The 18,675-nt window shown below is 42.3% G+C and overlaps 1 protein-coding gene across 2 annotated transcripts in view; it reads right to left on the bottom strand.

The window, feature by feature from the left end:
* Positions 1 to 18,675, bottom strand: part of ptk7b (protein tyrosine kinase 7b) — an 80,273-nt gene that overhangs the window by 24,366 nt on the left and 37,232 nt on the right. For both annotated transcript variants that reach the window (XM_080036343.1, XM_080036344.1), the window contains exon 3: positions 3,186 to 3,488. In XM_080036343.1, coding sequence (XP_079892469.1) covers positions 3,186 to 3,488 — 303 coding nt within the window. The remainder of the gene's footprint in view (positions 1 to 3,185; positions 3,489 to 18,675) is intronic.

Genomic DNA, 18,675 nt, shown 5'->3' with positions numbered 1-18,675 from the left:
GGGGGGGGAGGGCGGACAATCTACTCTACAGTCAATGTACAGTAGCCTGCACATATGGATCATCCCCCCTCCACCCCCCTTTACAACCCACATTTACTAGTACGCACGCAAACTAGCATACACATGAGCGAGCATACAATGCGAGATTAAAGCCGGAGGGGGGTCTCTTCACTGTAAAGGCGGCACGCGGCTTTATCGCCCGTTAAATGTATGTTGGGGAAATATAGGAACATCTGTCATAACATCATGGGCTGATCCACCTAAAGTGATCTAATGATTGGTCAGCCAACCTGCGCATTATGACACAGAGACAAATGTGTTGTTATACGTAGACAGACAGATGTAGAATACTGAAGTGCTTAGGGATGATTTATTTCTATATGCTACTGTATCTCTTGCGTTTGATTCAGAAAAGCACTGTGCTGTGAATTAGGCTATCTTGGTTCTCCATTAAAAAGGGGGACATAAATTCCACTGTAGGTTGGGTTTTATCTGAAGGTATGCCTGAGGAGTCTGCTCACGTACTGTATGTTGCAGTGTTAAACAGATACAAAGCTATTGGTCTTATTATTTCTGTCAGAATCTTAATGTGTGGTGCACTGATAACAGTGAATTCATTATAATGTGCCTCTCGGCTAGTATCCGCTGCTCAAATTGGCTTTATAATATGAAGTGATGACAGTAGTGCTGCTGTCATATCGGAAAGTAAGAAAAAGTGTTCGGTGTGCTCAGCAACATACTTGTGTCCAGGTAGTGGGTTAGCCAAATGCCTCTTCAAGCAGCCACTTTTCAAAGGCTTCCTTGATAGGCTTATTGTTATGATGCCCTAACAACAGCCTCAAGGCCGGAGGAAGAATCTGCAATCCTCGCATGCAAACGCACACGCTCACAAACGCACGCAATTGAGGAAATGTCATCATGTGCATACGTTATTTTAGATCCAGTTACAACTACACTAACAACAAGCTTGTTTGTTACCGCGCCTTGGGTCCACTGGTCCACTTCGTGAGGAGTTTGGGAGGATTACTGAAGATTTAGTTCATTCAAAGGATTATTTTGGATTCCACTGATTTTATCACCTATTAAGTTGCTATGGCAGTTAGTAAACAGTTTTTACATATCAAGCAGATATGGAGCGCCATTAGCATTAATTTGGTCTTTCACTAAATATGTGACTCTTAATTCTCCAAGACGTGCATCAGCTAGTCGCTTACTTTGTCTAACTGCTGCTGGATTTTGCTCGCAAAGAAAGGAAAGCTGTAAGATGGACACCAATATAATAATATAACAATTGTTTAAAAACAAATATGTTATTTATTGCTTTAACACGCAACCTTAAATGGTAAACCATTAAAAAAAAATTCTCTAAAATTCAATCCAGCATTCATTTTGACACTCTTTTTCTGCTAATGTCTATTATTGTGGGAGCAATGCACTTCTACACCGATAAGAAGAATGTATTAGCACCGTTATGTAAACGGTGCTACATTTTATACAAGTGAGTTCAGCAAGAAAAAATGTAATAAAACCATGCCTGTCTTTTCTTTTACGTGAGAATACTGGCAGAATAATGACCTGGCAGAATATAGCGTTTATTCAGGGTCATGACGGAAGCTCTTCAGAACTGGTGCTTCATGCCTAACTTGTTTTTAATTCCTCTTCTTTTTCTTTGTAATTTTTGGGCGTGTGTCAGTTGAGCTTTATTGACACAATAGATTGTGTTTAATTGCAACACTTACATGTGCACTATGTAAATTTGAGTGTTTCAGAGAAGAGTATATTTTCTATGGTATATTCTCATATCTGAATACACAAATGACTCAAAGGGAAATTGGATCCATAGGACACCGTTTAAAGTTAGAAAGCTACCGGAAAAGTAACCGTTTCCCTGTTGTTGTTTACAGCAGCAAAGGCCCACGGTTTGGTGTGTAAAGATATTCTAGTCTTGCGTTTGGTTCCAGGTGCCTCAAAATAATTATGCTTTGATTTATGATAACAGAGTTATTCAATACTAGGAATAACACATAGAAAAAAATATGTTTTGTAAATCAACTGCAGGCTCTGCAAATGTAAACAAGTCCCCTTCCCTTGACGCTGCATAATGCACCTTTAAATGCAGCTCCTTTTAAATCAGACATGGGTTGGGAAAACTGATGCTCTTTCTTTGGTCTATCTGGCTAAAAACTTGAATCATTTAGAGTCAGGGCTCAACATCACAGACCACGGATATCAACTGGCGGAGACACATCACAGAGTAGGGGAGATGAACCCCTGCTTTCTCTCTCTCTGTGTCCCTCTCGGGTTAGCTACCAGGAGGTCTGGACACTCATCTGTTCTCGCAATCAGCCCTTTGAAACGAGGAACGAGAAACCGCAAAGAAAAAACCTCCTGGCTAAAAAATGGAGGCTAGAGAGAACAACATATTCCAGATGGAGCACCATTCATCATCACCCTGCTTCTTTGGTTTTTTCTGCATGCCATCAGTACAAACTCCAGTGTTTGAAAGACAGACACAAAGGCTTTTCAGTAACAAGCGCTACCTGAGGGGCCTTTCCACACCACAATACATGAACAAGGTTGTTATTTATCCAAAAAACAAGGGCTGAGCAGTATTCCCATGGCTTCCTCTGAAACTTTAGAGGGGTCAATGAGGTTTGTTTGATGGGGGCTAAACAACAGAATTAAGACAATAATGTGGCTCACCTTAAATGGAACAAAATGTTTTGAAGTTTCCGAGTGAAAAGAAAAAGCTGGAGCAAGCAGGACAGTGTGAATCTGAGCCTGAAGAAGTATACAGCTAGAAAAGGGGAAATTACACCACTCAGTAATTTCCAGACAAAAGCCTTTTGATAACATATGGGGAAAGAGGGTGCTACACAACGGATGGAGAAAGACAAAAAAAAGGATACACAAGCAAGAAGAAACACATGCTTGGTGGCACACGTATCGTGTTTCCATTTGGACAGAGACGGAGGAAGCCAATAGGAACAAGGCAACAAGGTGGAAACATTCCTTCAGCTCATGCTACCTGTCATCTTACACTGACTTTTGTTTGGCTTTTTTGATCCAGAAACTGGACGCCTTACCCTTTACCTGTTGAAACCCTGTCAGCTGGCAATTTCACTTAGGAGTTTTTTTTTCTTTTTTTTTTTGAGGGTGAGAACGGCTTGAAATGAAAGACTCACACTTGATATTGAAGGAGGCGTTGGTGGAGTGGAGCGATTCTCCCTCGACGGGGTTCCTTGCGACGCACTCAAAGTTGCCGGCGTCCAGCTGGCGGTCCACGGCGGTGAACTTGAGGTTGCTGCCCTCCTGGAAGCGCCGCTCGTCATTCTCCAGGCCCTGGCCGTTGTGCAGCCAGCCGTATTGGATGTCGGCCGGGTCGCTGACCTCGCAGCGGAGCATGGCGCTGCGGCCGTGCAATGCATCCTGGGACTTGGGCTCCTTGGTGAACTGGATGGCGGCGGCAGCAGCCTGGATGAACAGGACTGGAAGAGTGGGGAAAGGAGAAAAAAAAGGGGGAAAGTCAATGACAAGAGGATTGGAATGGAGCCCCGCTGCTGTTAAACATTTTTACTGCTTTTTCCGTTCATTAAGTGTGTATGCCACGGCGACCACTTAGCCATGTGGAGGAATGTGATGTTTAGACAATACCAGGCCGGCTGGGAATTATTTTGTCGTAAAAATCATCGGACCCAACACGAGGGGAAAACACTTTTTCACGTCGGTGAGGCTGTGACGGGAGTGGATGATCTAACACACACACACACACACACACACACACACACACACACACACACACACACACACACACACACACACACACACACACACACACACACACACACACACACACACACACACACACACACACACACACACACACACACACACACACACACACACACACACACACACACACACACACACACACACACACACACACACACACACACACACACACACACACACACGCACACGCACACGTCGAGTAAGTGCCCCACAGTCATGTGAAATCAGCTCAGGGAGACTCATCCTCACGCACACTTAAATCTTTTATTTCCCCTCACGATGCTGTGTACAAGCTTTGTGGGAGAGAAACATGTTTTCTGCTCTATTTACTCTGCTCTCACGGGAGAAAATGACAAGGGTGTGACTGGGACTGAGGCTGGATGAATAAGACACAGTCACAGCAATGTTGCTACACTGCAACAGTGTGTGGAAAGCAGAGTTAGGATCAATGCCCACCATTCAACCGATTAATCTCCATACTCAAACTGACTCAAAAACAATTATTTTCTTTGCAAAATTGATCACCTGAAAACCCCTTTGTCTCTTGGAGGAGCAAAAAAACACAACATGACATATATGAATTTTATATTTCATTTCTTTGACACGTCTTTCACGGCAAGTTGCATTCATGATTGTTGCTCATTAGAAAGATCTTGGTGAGACAAAAATGAGTGCCTGATTGGATGGCTGCCCCTAGTTTCATCTGAACAGCTGCTCCTGCTGTCTGAACAACAAGCACAATTAACTACTCATCAAAACCATCTCCGGAGGCTGTCAAAGCCCTATGTATTACATTGTTATCATATCTAATTTCAATTGTGTTATCATGAAAAACAGTCCAATGCAGACCTACACCTGGGTAATAGTGTATGTGTGTGTGTGTGTGGGGAGGGGGGGGGGGGAGTACTGGAGCCAAGCGAAGAGATCTTTCAATAATGTTAAATCAAGGTGCCTGTTGAAGATGAGCCAAAGTAATTCCTCCATCTTTGACCCTCCTCAACCCAGTGCTCCTGGGCCAACTCTTTATCAGGCTCACCTTTGTCTCAGCTGCAGGTGGCTGGAGCTGACAGACAGGCAGGTAGGCAGAAAAAGACTGTTCAAACAAGATAGCTAACTCTGCCTTAAATACCCCTTTAAGCTTACATGGAGGAAAATGTACAAATGATATGCATTGGCGTTAGAAAAAAAAAGAAAAAGAAAATAAGTTAAGGCTTAAAGCTTAAGCTATGGACCCTTCTGATTAATGTCAGAAATGAATTGAATACAGAAAAAAACATTTGTGTTACAAGCAAGATATCAAAGTGAGCCTTAGATCAGCAGAGAGTGTTGACAGATATGGATTCACGTACTCAGCCAAAAATAAAGGAGGGATGTCGGCTGTGTTCTTGGCGGATCTTTCCACATTAATGCTTGCAGCTAAAGCGAAGAGATATCCCTTAACTAAACACCGCCCACGCTGATAAAACCGGCACTAATCTTGCGTTAACGCATAAAACAGCTGCCGAGTGCCTCCTTACTCAGCACGCCAGCGACTGCATTAAAAGAGCTTTAGTGATAAGAAAATGGCTACAACATTAGTAGACTAAGACAATAGCTAAATGTGCTAAAGACAACTATCACCATGAGGCATTTTTCAGGACGTGGCCGGTGATGCAGTTAGCACGAGAAACATGTCCCCTTCAAGGGCCAAAACGCAAACATGCTCAGAATGACAAGGTCACTGCATCTAATAGAACGCATGAGTGAGCAGAGAAAAGGGTTCTGGACAATTGTTCCCTGAGAGCGAAGACAGCTATGACATTAACAATCAAAATCGAAGGAAGTCTTCTGTTAAGCCCAGAGAAAAACACACAAAATGTCAGGCCATCACCATCTCCGCTGCACGCTAACTCATAACTGTTTCCAATGGATGCATGCATTATTTTTCAATCACGTGAGCTCACTTTATGGGAAAACAAATGATACTGTTTCTGTCGATTCGGTTAAAAGGTGCTCCAAGGAACTTTCAGTTTTTGTTCATTTGTTGGACAAAAGCGGTAGTGTTTTTAATATGCCAGCTTTAGTTCCAGGGTGAGGGACCCATGACAAAGGCATTAAGAAAAACTATATAAAAAATAGCATTCTTTGCACTGATGGACTCGTTTGCTGTTACATGTAATTTATGATCAGAGGAAATTTTCTATATTTGAGAAATATTTCAAAGTTCCTTGTAGCACCTTTAAGCAGCCAGGCATCGTGAGCCTAGTTTCTCCAGGTGGATCAATGGCTTCATTGGGGAAATTGAGTTAAATCGTTCTTCTTCCTTCATATAAAATCTGCTCTACTACAATTCCGTCACATGATTTATTGCAGAAAGGATAGCTACAACTTGTCTACCGCATGAGAAAATGGTCTCCAACCAGAGAGGCTGTGAATGTGTTCCATCTGCGTAGAGCTGGGATAAAAGGCCGAGCGCTGAGTTGGAAGCAGCAGCGGAGTCATCCCCAACAACCTCCACCTCAAACAATCCATCAAGTAATGTTCACAGACAGCGCGCTGCCTCCACGCCAAGCTTACAGCTGGGGTGTGAAGTAGCGTGCCAACTTCCATCACACTGAGCCTCCTCTGTGTAAAGCCATGTTACCAGCTTGTGTGTGTGTGTGTAAGTGTGGTGTGGTGTGGTGTGAGTGTGGTGTGTGTGTGTGTATGATTACTGGGAAAAGTCCAAGCCGAGACAGCAAATACAGATAAGGTGTCTCTCCCAGTACCGCAAGATGACATACAGAGACAGAGAGAGAGAGAAAGGTAGAGTGAGGCACAGTCTATCACATCTAAAGGAAGCCTGCCAAGTTTACAGTACTGTTCAAACAGGGAAGGCGGCGTGACCTACATCTCTGTATATCAACACTCGCACTACAGCCCTGCCTCTCTAGCACACACAAACAGATACACGCCGATAAAGCACACAATCATACACACAAACGTGCAGCTGCCAGTCCTGATACCCTCTATATATACTATGACGTATTCAACACAAAACATCCTGAAGTTGTGTCTGTATTGACCAGATCATTACATTTCAATGTAAGTAATGCTTTTCAGTGAGTCACGCAAGGGCTCAGGGAAAGGGAATGTTTGGCACTATGGTTTCAAAGAGATAAGCAGGGCAAATGCTATCCAAACTGAGAGCACTTGAAAGGGAAAGTTATAGATAAAGGGAGAAAACAAAACAAAGAGCGGCATTGACTGAGGGAACATGGGATAGGAATGTTCTTATGGCAAAAACTATAAACACTGAAAAGGCTCAATGTTAACTGACAAATATTCTCTATAATTTAACCAACCAACAATACTAATCCCAAATATATTAAATGTAATAAGACCTGACATAGAGAAAAGCTGCATGTCAAATCAGAGAACTGTAAATGCATTTTTGATAACAGAAAAGGCAAATTATGTTTTAATTTGAATAAATCAACACTATATAAAACAAAAATAAAATAAAAATGCTATAACTCACAAACATAAGTAGTACTGGCCCTGCTACCAATCAATATGCACTTGCTGGGAAAAGCTTACAACGGATACTGTAATGCTACCCCATGAGCAGCCAGCAAAGGCCATGAAATATTAATAGTTGGTCCAAATAATAGTTTTGAGTTTCCCTGGAGTTCGATCAAGCTATCTAGAAAGAAGTTGGAAAAAGACAGAAAGTAGGTTGAAGACTGCCCGGGGGGGGAAAACGGCTGAGAGGGGTAAAGTATCACACAGGGATTCTCCTCTTCGACTAGATGCTACACCGACTCCATTAAGCCTGGCTCGGCTGTCAGTGCTGTCAGGTGGAAGTGGCCTTTGAGTCTGCCTGGCAGCCAGAAAAACACACCATAACGGGTGCTCATCACCTATACCTCCTCTCTTTCTCAATTTTGCCTGCTTTTCAGGGAAGGAAGAGGTGGCCGAGTTGAGTCATATTTCAAGAAAACCAAACTATCTCCATATCAGCATGGGTTGGAATGCAAGACCCTGGAGAAAATGAGTCAAAGAAAATAGCTATGTGGGTATGGGGAGAGTGTGTGCATTATTTATAATGTGCACATTAAAAAGGTACACTATGGAACTTTTGGGGGGGTGTCTGGGACAGAGAACCTTTCCTAGGCTTTTCATCTTAAAAGTTACCATTCCCCTGTTGTCGTTTACATCAGCAGGGCCCAACAGTTTGTTCACAAACTATTCTAGTCTCACGTTGGTACAAGTGGCTCAAAAGGATTTTGTTGTTTGATTTAACAAGAATTACATGCAGAGAAAATATATTTTGTGAACTAACTGCAAGCTCTGCAAATGTAAACAAATCCCCCTCCCCTGAAACTGTGTAGTGCACCTTTAACATTTAAATCAATACCCAGATAAGAAACAGATAAGAAAGTCATTGTGCGGGGAAAAGGTGTGTGTTAAAACTTAGAAAAAACACTTTAGCAAAATACGTGCTGCATTTTTAAAAGTGTTTAAGATCAGAACTTTGATTCCTTCAGATAAACAGCAGCATCAAAGGCAATCTTATCTTATCAGTGAGGATCGTGTGTCTCTAGGAGGCAACGGCGCATGACAATGTTATCTCTGAAACTCGCTGCAGGGTGACGACAGCCAGGGATGACACGCAGGACTGTTATAAAGCTGCGCATGCAAAGACACAAACAGCAGCACCCACACATTCTTGGCACCAGGCACGGCCCGTTGTGGCAGCTCAAATAGCCCCCCGTATGTGTGTCTTTTAACGGCCTCTCACCGGGCCGCGTCGAAAAGAGAAAACACAGCTGCTGTGAAATGTTTTAAGGTGACAGGACGGCAGAACGAGGAGTCTCGGAGTGGCAGAAAGGAGCGTTGCTGACGGAGCGTGAGACAGTGATTGGTGTTTAACATCACTGTCAGCTGCTTTTAGATGTTTGTGTCTCAATGACGCCTCTGCCTTGGTGACACACAATATCCAGAAACTATCACATTAACAGCTGCAGATTTTCTATTAACACATTTGTCAAATATTCTTGGTTAACAAAGGTCTATTCTCAAATCTGTGATCTAACCAAAGCCATCCCCTTCCTCTCTGCCATCTCTCATTTTGGGAAATGCACGTCTGAAATGTATTGAAAGAAGGGGACCAATATTTCATTACATTTCTTCAGTGAGCCCCTTTAGGCATCTCATTCTCTCTAGTTTGCCAAAGGGGTAGATATGCCATCTTAAATTAAGACAAGACAACCATCCGTGATCACTCTATTTTCTTCACACCCCTTCTCTCTCCCCAGACACGGAATCTACATAACCCAATTAAGGATGAGAGCAGCAAGACTCCCGATAACATCAGCCCCACTTTTATTCAAACTGCACGTACACAGACAACAAACAGTGCAACTTCAAAAGGAAACGGCACAGACACGATGAGTGCGCCTCCGACCGGATCAATAATTAACAAACCCCCCAATAGTTCACACACAATCTGAAAGAAGGCTAAGCAGGATTTGGAGGCAGAATGAAACATCTCATTTAGTTACTGGCAGTCAGGAGGTCAGACAAAGGCCTACACAATGAGCACAGACTGGAAAAACATGTCATCAATTTTTCAACACGCACACAGGATGGGTAGAGTGGATGGAGAGAGACTGCAAACTACTCTCTCTTTGAAAGCATCTATTTAAGCGGCTGCCATGCCGTCAGCGTTTACAGGCTTCCCTTGGGTCACCTTTTAGAGGGAAAATCTTAAGATTGGAAAATCAAGAGTGGGTCCTTCTCTTAATCCTCCAGTCAAATGCTCCATTAAACCAGTCAAGTGGGGAGAGTAAAAAAATATATATATGTAGATCATATTTATATTTCCAGCTATTTAGCAACCGCTGCAGATTCCTGCTGCCCAAACTGGAATGCCAGCCTAACAAGATTAGCATTCCTTCTCGGGTGGACGTCAAAAAACTGGAGCCAAGCACGGCAACGGTCAGGAGAAGACAGTTACATGCATAGTATGGTGAAATAGATAGGCATCAATGCTTAGAAATAATTTTAACTGGCTCGAAAGTAGACCAGGGGTATAAACATTTAAATACCTTTTGGGAACCAATGAAATGTGTTCACGGCATGGAGGTCAGATATTTGGCCTTGGTTACTTATTAGTCAGGTCTAAAAATTAAGAAACTTTACACCACATTTTCTTCTACAAAATTCTTCATCTACAGCTGATGCATTGAGCAGTTTGGTACATAATTGTTACCCAAAAAATTCAATTGACACCAATTAATTTCATGATCAATCAAATCTATTTCTTTTCCACAGACTTTACAGTATATCTGATGTATGTCATTAGTAGTATGCAGTAGTAACTGAATGACAGCTAAACACTTTAAATGTTATAGAACAATTGGATGAGGTAATGGCGGAAGAGTGTCATGTTGGAAAGAGATGCTGATAACCATCTGACACAGATAGCTTAAGTGTTATTTCAAAAAGCTGAAATTTAACCTCCGATAAAAAAAAAACCTTGAAAGGCTCACGCTCCAGTTGTGTTCGTGGACCAAGATGTCAGGGAGATAAATTGGAGTGGGAATGAAGGGGCAAATTCATGGGAAGCACCGAGGCCCACTGACAGAGCTGTCATTGCCTTTCAACAAATTAGCAGGTGGGTGTGGGTGTATGTGTGTGTGTGTGTGTGTCTTCTTCCACTTTCTCACTGACTGAGCTGCCTCCCTCGGCTGCATCTGTGACAACCGGTTGTCAAAAGATCTTCCTTAAAACTGACAGCTCGAATACAAACAGAGGAAAAACCCCAAAGAGACAAAAGAAGAAGAAACTAAATAAGAATGCAAGATAAACTGCACACTATGCTGGAGAATGTGTATTATGGTAAAGTTCAAAAATAAATAAATAGGATAAATCTTTAGTCTGATAAAAAATAGCATTGTTAACAAAAAAGTAAGTTAATCACAAAAACTGATTTTTATTTTGCTAGAAGTGCATCTTCACGCTTCAATGACCTCTTGGTCAAGTCAAATTTATTCCTCTTGCCCAACATTAAAACTTACACATTGTCTCAGGGGGCTTGGTCTGTGTTTTTAACAAATGTGTGTGTCAGAAATAGTTTGTTAACTCCAACGTGAATAACGCAGAGAAATCACCAGTGCATGAAGCTAAAATGTGGCCCAGACAAAGAGGTCAGGTTGCATTATTTAACTTGACAGCAGAGACGGTAAAAAGGAAAAGAGTCAGCAAAGGTACACTTTCTCTGTCAAACCATTGTAACCACAGTGACAGCTTGTTTAACCACAGCCTGGTCTCATTACTTATCTGTTCACTCGGTGACTTCGTCCTGGGATTACTTCATGCAGAAAAAATATTCATGTATTTAATTCCCAAATATTATTTGTTAATAAAGTAATTAATTGGATTATTTATTAATATTCTTTATGATGACATTTTGGGAAGGACACACTTTATTCACTTTCCTTAGGCTACACAATGAGGGGAAGATTGATACAACTCTCAAGTCTGTGACCTTAAAATGAAACTACAGCAAACGGCTTGTAAGCTAAGCTTAGCATAAACACTGTAAACAGCCTGGCTATGTCCAAAGCTGTAAAATCTACAAACCGTCACCTCTAAATGTTCAGTTATTACTATGTGGTATTTAATGTGTCTATACTGTACAAATCCAAGTGAAAACACAGAAGGCTGTGGTAGTTTTTGTCAGACTATTTCTCCACTAGTTGCCTGGCAACCTCATGGAGACAAAAGAGACTCCAGGAAGTAAGAAACAATCATCTTACTCCTGGCAAGAAAAGTTCATTTGAATATTTACTATAATATTTAACAATTCTATACGACTCTATTAAGACCAGTAACTAATTGAATGATCGATCAATTGTTTCAGCACAAATTCAGGCCCTGAAGCCTTTTGCAATTCTAGGTTTCCTTTCAGGGTTTAATAAATGACAACAAAGCCTCATACCAGGTAACTTTCACGTGTTTCATATCTAATGTTCAACCTCTGACATTACAGAGGCACCCCCCACTCTATCACATTAAAATTGATCAAAGTAATACAAAAGAACGAGTCCCAGCTGTGTCATCCCATTACATCCAGAAAACTGACCCCATACAGTATTGTATTCTCTGCGGGGCATACATCAGCAGGGCATATCTCCGTCTTCATTCCACCGATTCTAATAGAAAAGCATGTTCAAAGAACAGCAGCAGAGCCTTTTTACCACTAACACTGGTATGTACACCCGGTACCTTAATTCAATCGCTGCTCTTATTGTACCAGGTAATTGCACTGTGGAGGGGGTCTCACCGTGCAAAGTGACTCGCTCGCTCGTGTTCAGAGAGGGCCATGCTCATTACAACAAAACCTGGCTGAGATCACAATCAGTTGAAGCCCGCTTCTCTCCATCTTACCACTGACAGCAGGGAGCCGGCTCTGCACCGTCGAGACAAAGACCCCTCTCCCCAGCTTATTATCAGGCAACATTGGCATGGCAACCGGCACGCAAACTCTCCAGGTGGACCATGGTTTTGCTTCACTCCTTGCTCAAACAGCAGCAGCAACAACAACAAGTCATCCGTGACACCTCGGTGGAGTTTAGTGTGATGTGTGATCCCCGTTTGACAGCTCTAAAGAAGATCCCTTTCATCAAAGACATGACACTGATTGCATGGTAGCAGTTTTTTTTAGTTTTTTTTTTTTATCGTTGGAATTTTTCCTTCTCAAAAAAATACTACATGGCATTTTGACAGAAATATGTTACCTCTGCTACGCCTCTGTGAAATGCCCTCTCATCCCTCCTAACGAGCTGCTGCTTGCCTTGAAATGAAGAAGTGCTCCATATGGTCTTCATGACAAGAAAAATAAGAAATAATAAACCCTCATGTAGCAGTGTTAGCGGGCGGGCGTCAGCTATAAATCTCTTAATAAACGCAGTGGGAGGGTGTCAACACAACAGCATCAAAGTGTTGCCTAACCCCCCACCCAAACACCCCTAAGAGTGTGTTTTAATAGGCCACCCATCCTAAGCCATTACAGCTTCATTGTTAGTCGTACTAGGAGGCCTGCGGCGGCCTTCAGGCTGGGACTGAGGACTGGGACTAGCCTTTTCCCTGAGGACCTCCATTATATAGCCAGCAGGAGAAAAAAAAGATTCATAATCATAGCTCATAGGTTAAGCCGGAAAAATATAGCGGCCTGAATCAGTTGAATGAAAATGTAAGGAGTTGGGATTGTTTTTCAACAGCTCACAGATAAGATTTCTATTAAGACAAATATTTACACTATGAACACTAGTTGTAGAAGTAGATGTCTTTCCATAAAGGGGTTTTGTTGAGGTGATTTAACTTGAACGCAGAGCATTACCATAGAATCACAATAGCATGCTGTTTAATATTATCCTGTGATGTAGAAATGTCCTTTCACGGTCGGAGCATGCTCTGCTTGCTTTACGACAGATGGAGTTTCGGTACATGATGATGAAGCCTTTCAGTGAAGATATGAGAAGCATCTTTCATCACCCCCCCACTGCTCTGTCCCTCCACACCAGGCTTCATAACTGTCATGCGGTATCTAAAATAGAGACATCTGAGCGCGGCCAGCTCTCACCAATTTTCAACACCCACTCATTAAAGGCTGGCTGCTGAAACACAGGCAGCCTAATGCGTGTGTGTGTGTAACCCACGCACGCTGAGGGCAGAACATGAGCTGACAGGGAGGGAGGGACAGAAAGACCAATAGAGGAAAGAAAAGAAGTAACGAGAAGAGGTTATAGAATGTATCTGGAACGCCCAAACGTGAAGGAACGGTGAAAAAAAACCTTTGCGGCGTCCACAGATCTGGTGCTAGCCATGAAAGGGGACCGTCCTTGGGTATTATTACCCACGGTGCATAGCAATCTGGAGCCACAGCCGTCCCCTGCAGCTATGCTTGTATCAGACAGAGTAAATATGGGAGCAATTATTAGATTAAGGTGGATTAGGCTTTGCTCAGGTAAAGCAGGTTGGGTCGATCCTGTCTCTTTTGCCCCCCTAAAATTGGGCACTAATCCAGTAATGACACCACCTTTAGAAGGAACACTGAAAAGTTCAGCGGTGGGGAATAAAGAACACCTTTACTTGTGCACGTTTGTAAAAAAAAATATATATATATACACACACATACACACACACACACACACACACACACACACACACACACACACAACACAGGCTCTACACACAGCCGACATTAAAGCCTAATGGAAAATGTTTAAACAAGTGAGTGCTACAACTACCCTGCAAAGGGCAAAAAATTAACAGAGGATTTAGTATCAGACTACATTTAAAAGAACAGTAATGTCAAACATCTGGGGCCACACTTAATACTTTTCCAGCATTATGAGCCAAAGATGGAAGATTAGGTCACAGTGGAACAGAAGAGCTCAGCAGTTTGCAGCTAGGCTAAACACACACAAAGTCTGATGGATGTATCGGACCAAAGGGCCCGCTTTTCAAGTGGGAGTAAGAAATCTGATGCTGGGCTGCATGGCTAAATCTTCCTCTGCTGGGCCTGTAGACGTCGCCCCCGACACAGTATTATGACAGATTCTAGAAGATAAAGCAGAGCGAAGAAGTGGGAAGCCGTTTCCAAGTGTCTCTGCCTTCTGAAACATGATCTGTGAAGATGAACAAACTTTGAAGGATAAAACAGGAAAGAGGGAAGAAAAATACCTTAACTGAATGAACCTAACGGCAAACATGCAGACTTTGAGAGGAGACCTTAAAGAGAGTGCAGCATTCGCGGGACAATATGTCTCCAGAGTGACAGGAGCTGCTTTTCGCATCAGTGGAGGTACTAAATGACGGCTTCCATGGCTGTCTCTGGCAGCAGATGGGGCGCTGCTGAGTCCTTGGCCGCCAGTGCCGGTCTCTTCTCTGCAGGCGGCTTTGGCTAGTGCCTGCACCTCGGCTAGCTCCAAACATGAGTGCCAACCAGGAATGTGCATGGTGGAGCTGGCACTCCACAATCCCCCTGGCAAGCAACCCAGCATGGAGGGAAGTGGGTCGAGATAAGAGGGAAGGACGAAAAGGACTCTTTCAGAATACAGGAGACAAGGAGGACCTGAACTAAACGCTTGTTTGGGTCATTGTGATGACAGCTTGTATTATGCCCAGACTCATTTGGGCTTTTGGTTTCATAAAGGCTGTAAAAAGAGAGTCTGCTTCAGTCATTACTCTTTCACTATCTCACATTGGAGGAGGCCGGGTGATTGGGTGAGAGATAAACCAATCCCCTTGAGTATCACAATTTCATTCTAGGTCAATCGAATGTCACAATTTTGCTGCAAAATCCAAATGCTAATACATTTAAGCGGGATAATTAAAAAAGAGGTTTGAAATTAGATTCCTCTGCCATGGGAGGATCAATTTCATGACCCTAATAAGACAGATTACAGAGGCAAGAAGAAGATGGGGATATTTAGTGATGGATTGATGGAAGAATGAACATGTCCATTCTTAGGAGTCAGATTCTTTCAGTCACTTAATGGGGCTCCAGAGTACAATACGTTGTCCATTAAACTCTCTCATTCGGTCTTCATGTCTCACTCGAAAAGTCCATCTGCCATTGGACTTCGAAAATGTGTTTTTAAAAGCTTTCCGAATCCCTCTGGTAAAGGCTATCTGCAATATCTGAGCAAATGTGAAACAGCATTTACCCTTTTGATCCAGTGAATGCACCCTGAGGCCATGTCCCTGACTGAAGCCGACTAAAAACATCAACAACAGACCTTTGACATAGTCCATGGAAACATTGCGTGAAGGCAGGGTGTGCATCTACCTTACTCGTCCTTTTTTTTTTTTTTTTGAAAAATGCATTTAAAAACATGGGTGGCCTTCTGGCCTTCTCTATATCTTCCTCTCACTCCCTTCCTTCCTTCTCCAGCAAACACACAGATGTTGATGCTGGCAGGAGGGAATCAAACAAACCTGGCAACCAGCTTGTTTTCAGGACCAGTCAGTCCTGTGGTGTAGGTTTCCTAGCAGAGCTTGGCTGGCTCTGCAAAGTGAGCTCAGTGCAGTCAGCACAGTTTAATTAGCTCTAACCTTTCTGGACAGACATCTTACTGTGACTGCAGTCACTGGAGTCTCCGACCACTGCTGTGAGAAAGGTCCCTGTGACCGTGGACCACATAGGTGTGAGTGTGTGTTTTAATGAAGCTATTCACCTATTCATCTCAACACTAGAGAAAGTTTCAGATGTATGCACTTCTTTATTTCTATACTGATGCAATCTATGTAAAGAAAAGCGCAACCGGATACAACGTAACAAGTTCAACAAACTGTCTCCAAATCCTCACATTTAAATGGTAATATCTCATCTCTTTTTAAATTAACACTGCATGACTTTAAATTAGTATCCGGCTGCAATACACGGCATCAACTTATCATGGAAATTGAACAAAAGAAAGGCAACAAACTTACCTCCACCTCTCTAATTAAAAACACACAACCAGGTCCAAATACCAGCGAGAAAAAAGAGCAGACATAAAAGACAGGGAACTAATTGTACACTTTTATGAGAATGTGTAATCCCTATAAAATCTGACATCAAAAGCATGCCATTACGAGAGTTAAAGAGCCAGTGAATGTGTCGTTCCAACACAGTTCCAAATGTTTTCCATGTATCTGCAACCTTAATGATTATAAATAGCTAGTATTATCTTTTAATTAAGGAAGGCAGTCTGTGGCGTCATGTTTGCAAGCCAGCAGGTGGTCCATTTGCACAGCCATGAGCAGGGAAATGAGGGACTGCGAATAACTTATTTCTGTATATATTTTGGTTTACAACACCCTGTTCAGATATGGTTTCTTCTATACACGTCTAGTTTGAGTGTAGATACGGATGCTGTTCCCACCTGGCATTAGCATCTTACATCTTAAAAATGTATTGAGAACCATCAGTTTTTTTAATTCATAAGCCTAGATATCATGACATCACACATACAGCCAAGAGCTTGGTCCTGCTGCAGCATCGTGAAAGGGACTCTTTTTGCCATGCACCTGGCCTGGTTTTGGGGGTCTCAGAAAACTCAGTCTCGCTCAGAGTCAAGCTGAATGTTAGCTTCCACACACATGTGTTCAGAAAAATTTAACTTATTTAAAACGGTCACATTGTGCCAAAAAGTGATCGTCTGCCATAGAATGATTAAAGTCCACCATGTTAAAGCTATTGCCCGGTTATACTATAAGTAAGGAGGGGGATCAATCATTTCTTTTCATATTGATACCATTATAAAGACTCCACAATCCAAATCTTTATTGATACTTTTGTATTATTTTGTTAAAAGAGAATTGGTATTATTGCTTTAATTGCTTATAAGATTAGCAGAGCTAAGGATAGGACTTTAGATAGGTCATAATTCCATATTTAGGCCTACTAATTATTTTATATTGCTGGGAAAACAAGTTTTTCACCCAAACTGTATTATTCAAGCTTCTTGCGAAAAACTAAAAATATTTTTTTCTTGATGTTACATTTGAACACATCATGATGCCCTTTTATTGACCTGTGCCTAATAATCATTTTACTGAGCCGACCTGAACACATCACATTTGAACCATTTGCGATTTTTCTTTTTAAGCTAACTAGTTATTATCCTGCAGATTTTAATATGGATTTAGGGACTTGCTAAACAGTCTCTCGTTTGTTGATCACCGCTGCTTTGAATGAATGAAGAGACGGTGCCGAGCCCGTCTGCAGCGGCTCAGCGGACGGGGGTATTTTTTTATACATTTTTTTGGAGACGGAGTTGAAGCGGGTTGAAGGAGTTTCTTCAACACAGTCAAAGGTACAACACTTTAGTTGAAAATGACCCGACTCTACTCAATATTTAAAATTACATCATGTGAACTACTGGACTCCATAGCGGTATAGATAAGCTCAAAAGTTAGGCCTATTGATTTCTGGGTTTTCAATATAGCGGAACCAGGTCCGTATAGAGCCGGTTTTCGGAACGTAGACAGCGAAACTGCGCGCACACAGGCTGTTTTGTGTGTGTGAGAGATAGAGAGCGAGCGAGAGAGAGAGAGAGAGAGAGCATGATGCTGCTGGCTGCCGCGCGCAGCTGCTCAATTGCAAATATAGCATATCTATTTTGTGTGGGTTAGCGGGAAAAAAATTGTTTTGCGGACTCTAAAACACATGATAAATAGCCTAGACTACTGACAATCCCTCTAATATCCACTTGCCCGTCCGGGCAACCAAAAAGCAATCTCAACTTGCCCGAACATTATTTTCACTTGCCCCGGGCAAGCGGGCAACCGTTAGTGTCAATGGCTAAGGAAAAATAACGTGTGCAATGCATACTTGCAAATAAATCCATTTAAGCAAATAATTTCCTTTAAGTCTTACACACGAGTGTATGCATCACTGCATGGATCCTTTTATGCAGTGAGTGTTTGAGAAAACCATTAGGGGATATTTCTCTTTGGGATTTAAATGCATCAATCAATTCCACATTTTTATTCCCACGTCCCAAACTCTTTTATATACAGTCTATGGTCCCATATAGTGTGGTATATCTAAAGGAGAGTGCCACTTACCAATCTCATGGGTTGACTTGGTGTGTGCCGTAGGGGGTCTGTGACATTTGCAGTGCCTCAGGTTATTTAAATAACAGAGGCAAGGGCAGGCTGTGGCGGACCCCCGGTGACGCTCAGCATTATGTTTGAAAGCAAAATTTGTACGAGGATACAGAGAGCTGCATTCTACTTTAAACCTCGATGCCGAAGCGGGAAGAAATGGGAGGGAAAATAAATCACCCACAAATGTCTAATGTCTCCTTTTTTTAGTGCCAGACATGTCAAATGAAAATCTGATTTATAATCCATGTTCCATTT

This window comes from Ammodytes marinus, assembly GCF_949987685.1.
Source record: "Ammodytes marinus genome assembly, chromosome: 11".
Taxonomy (NCBI): domain Eukaryota; kingdom Metazoa; phylum Chordata; class Actinopteri; order Uranoscopiformes; family Ammodytidae; genus Ammodytes; species Ammodytes marinus.
The sequence above is the reverse complement of the archived record's forward strand: the minus strand, read 5'-3'. Positions and strand labels throughout refer to the sequence as shown.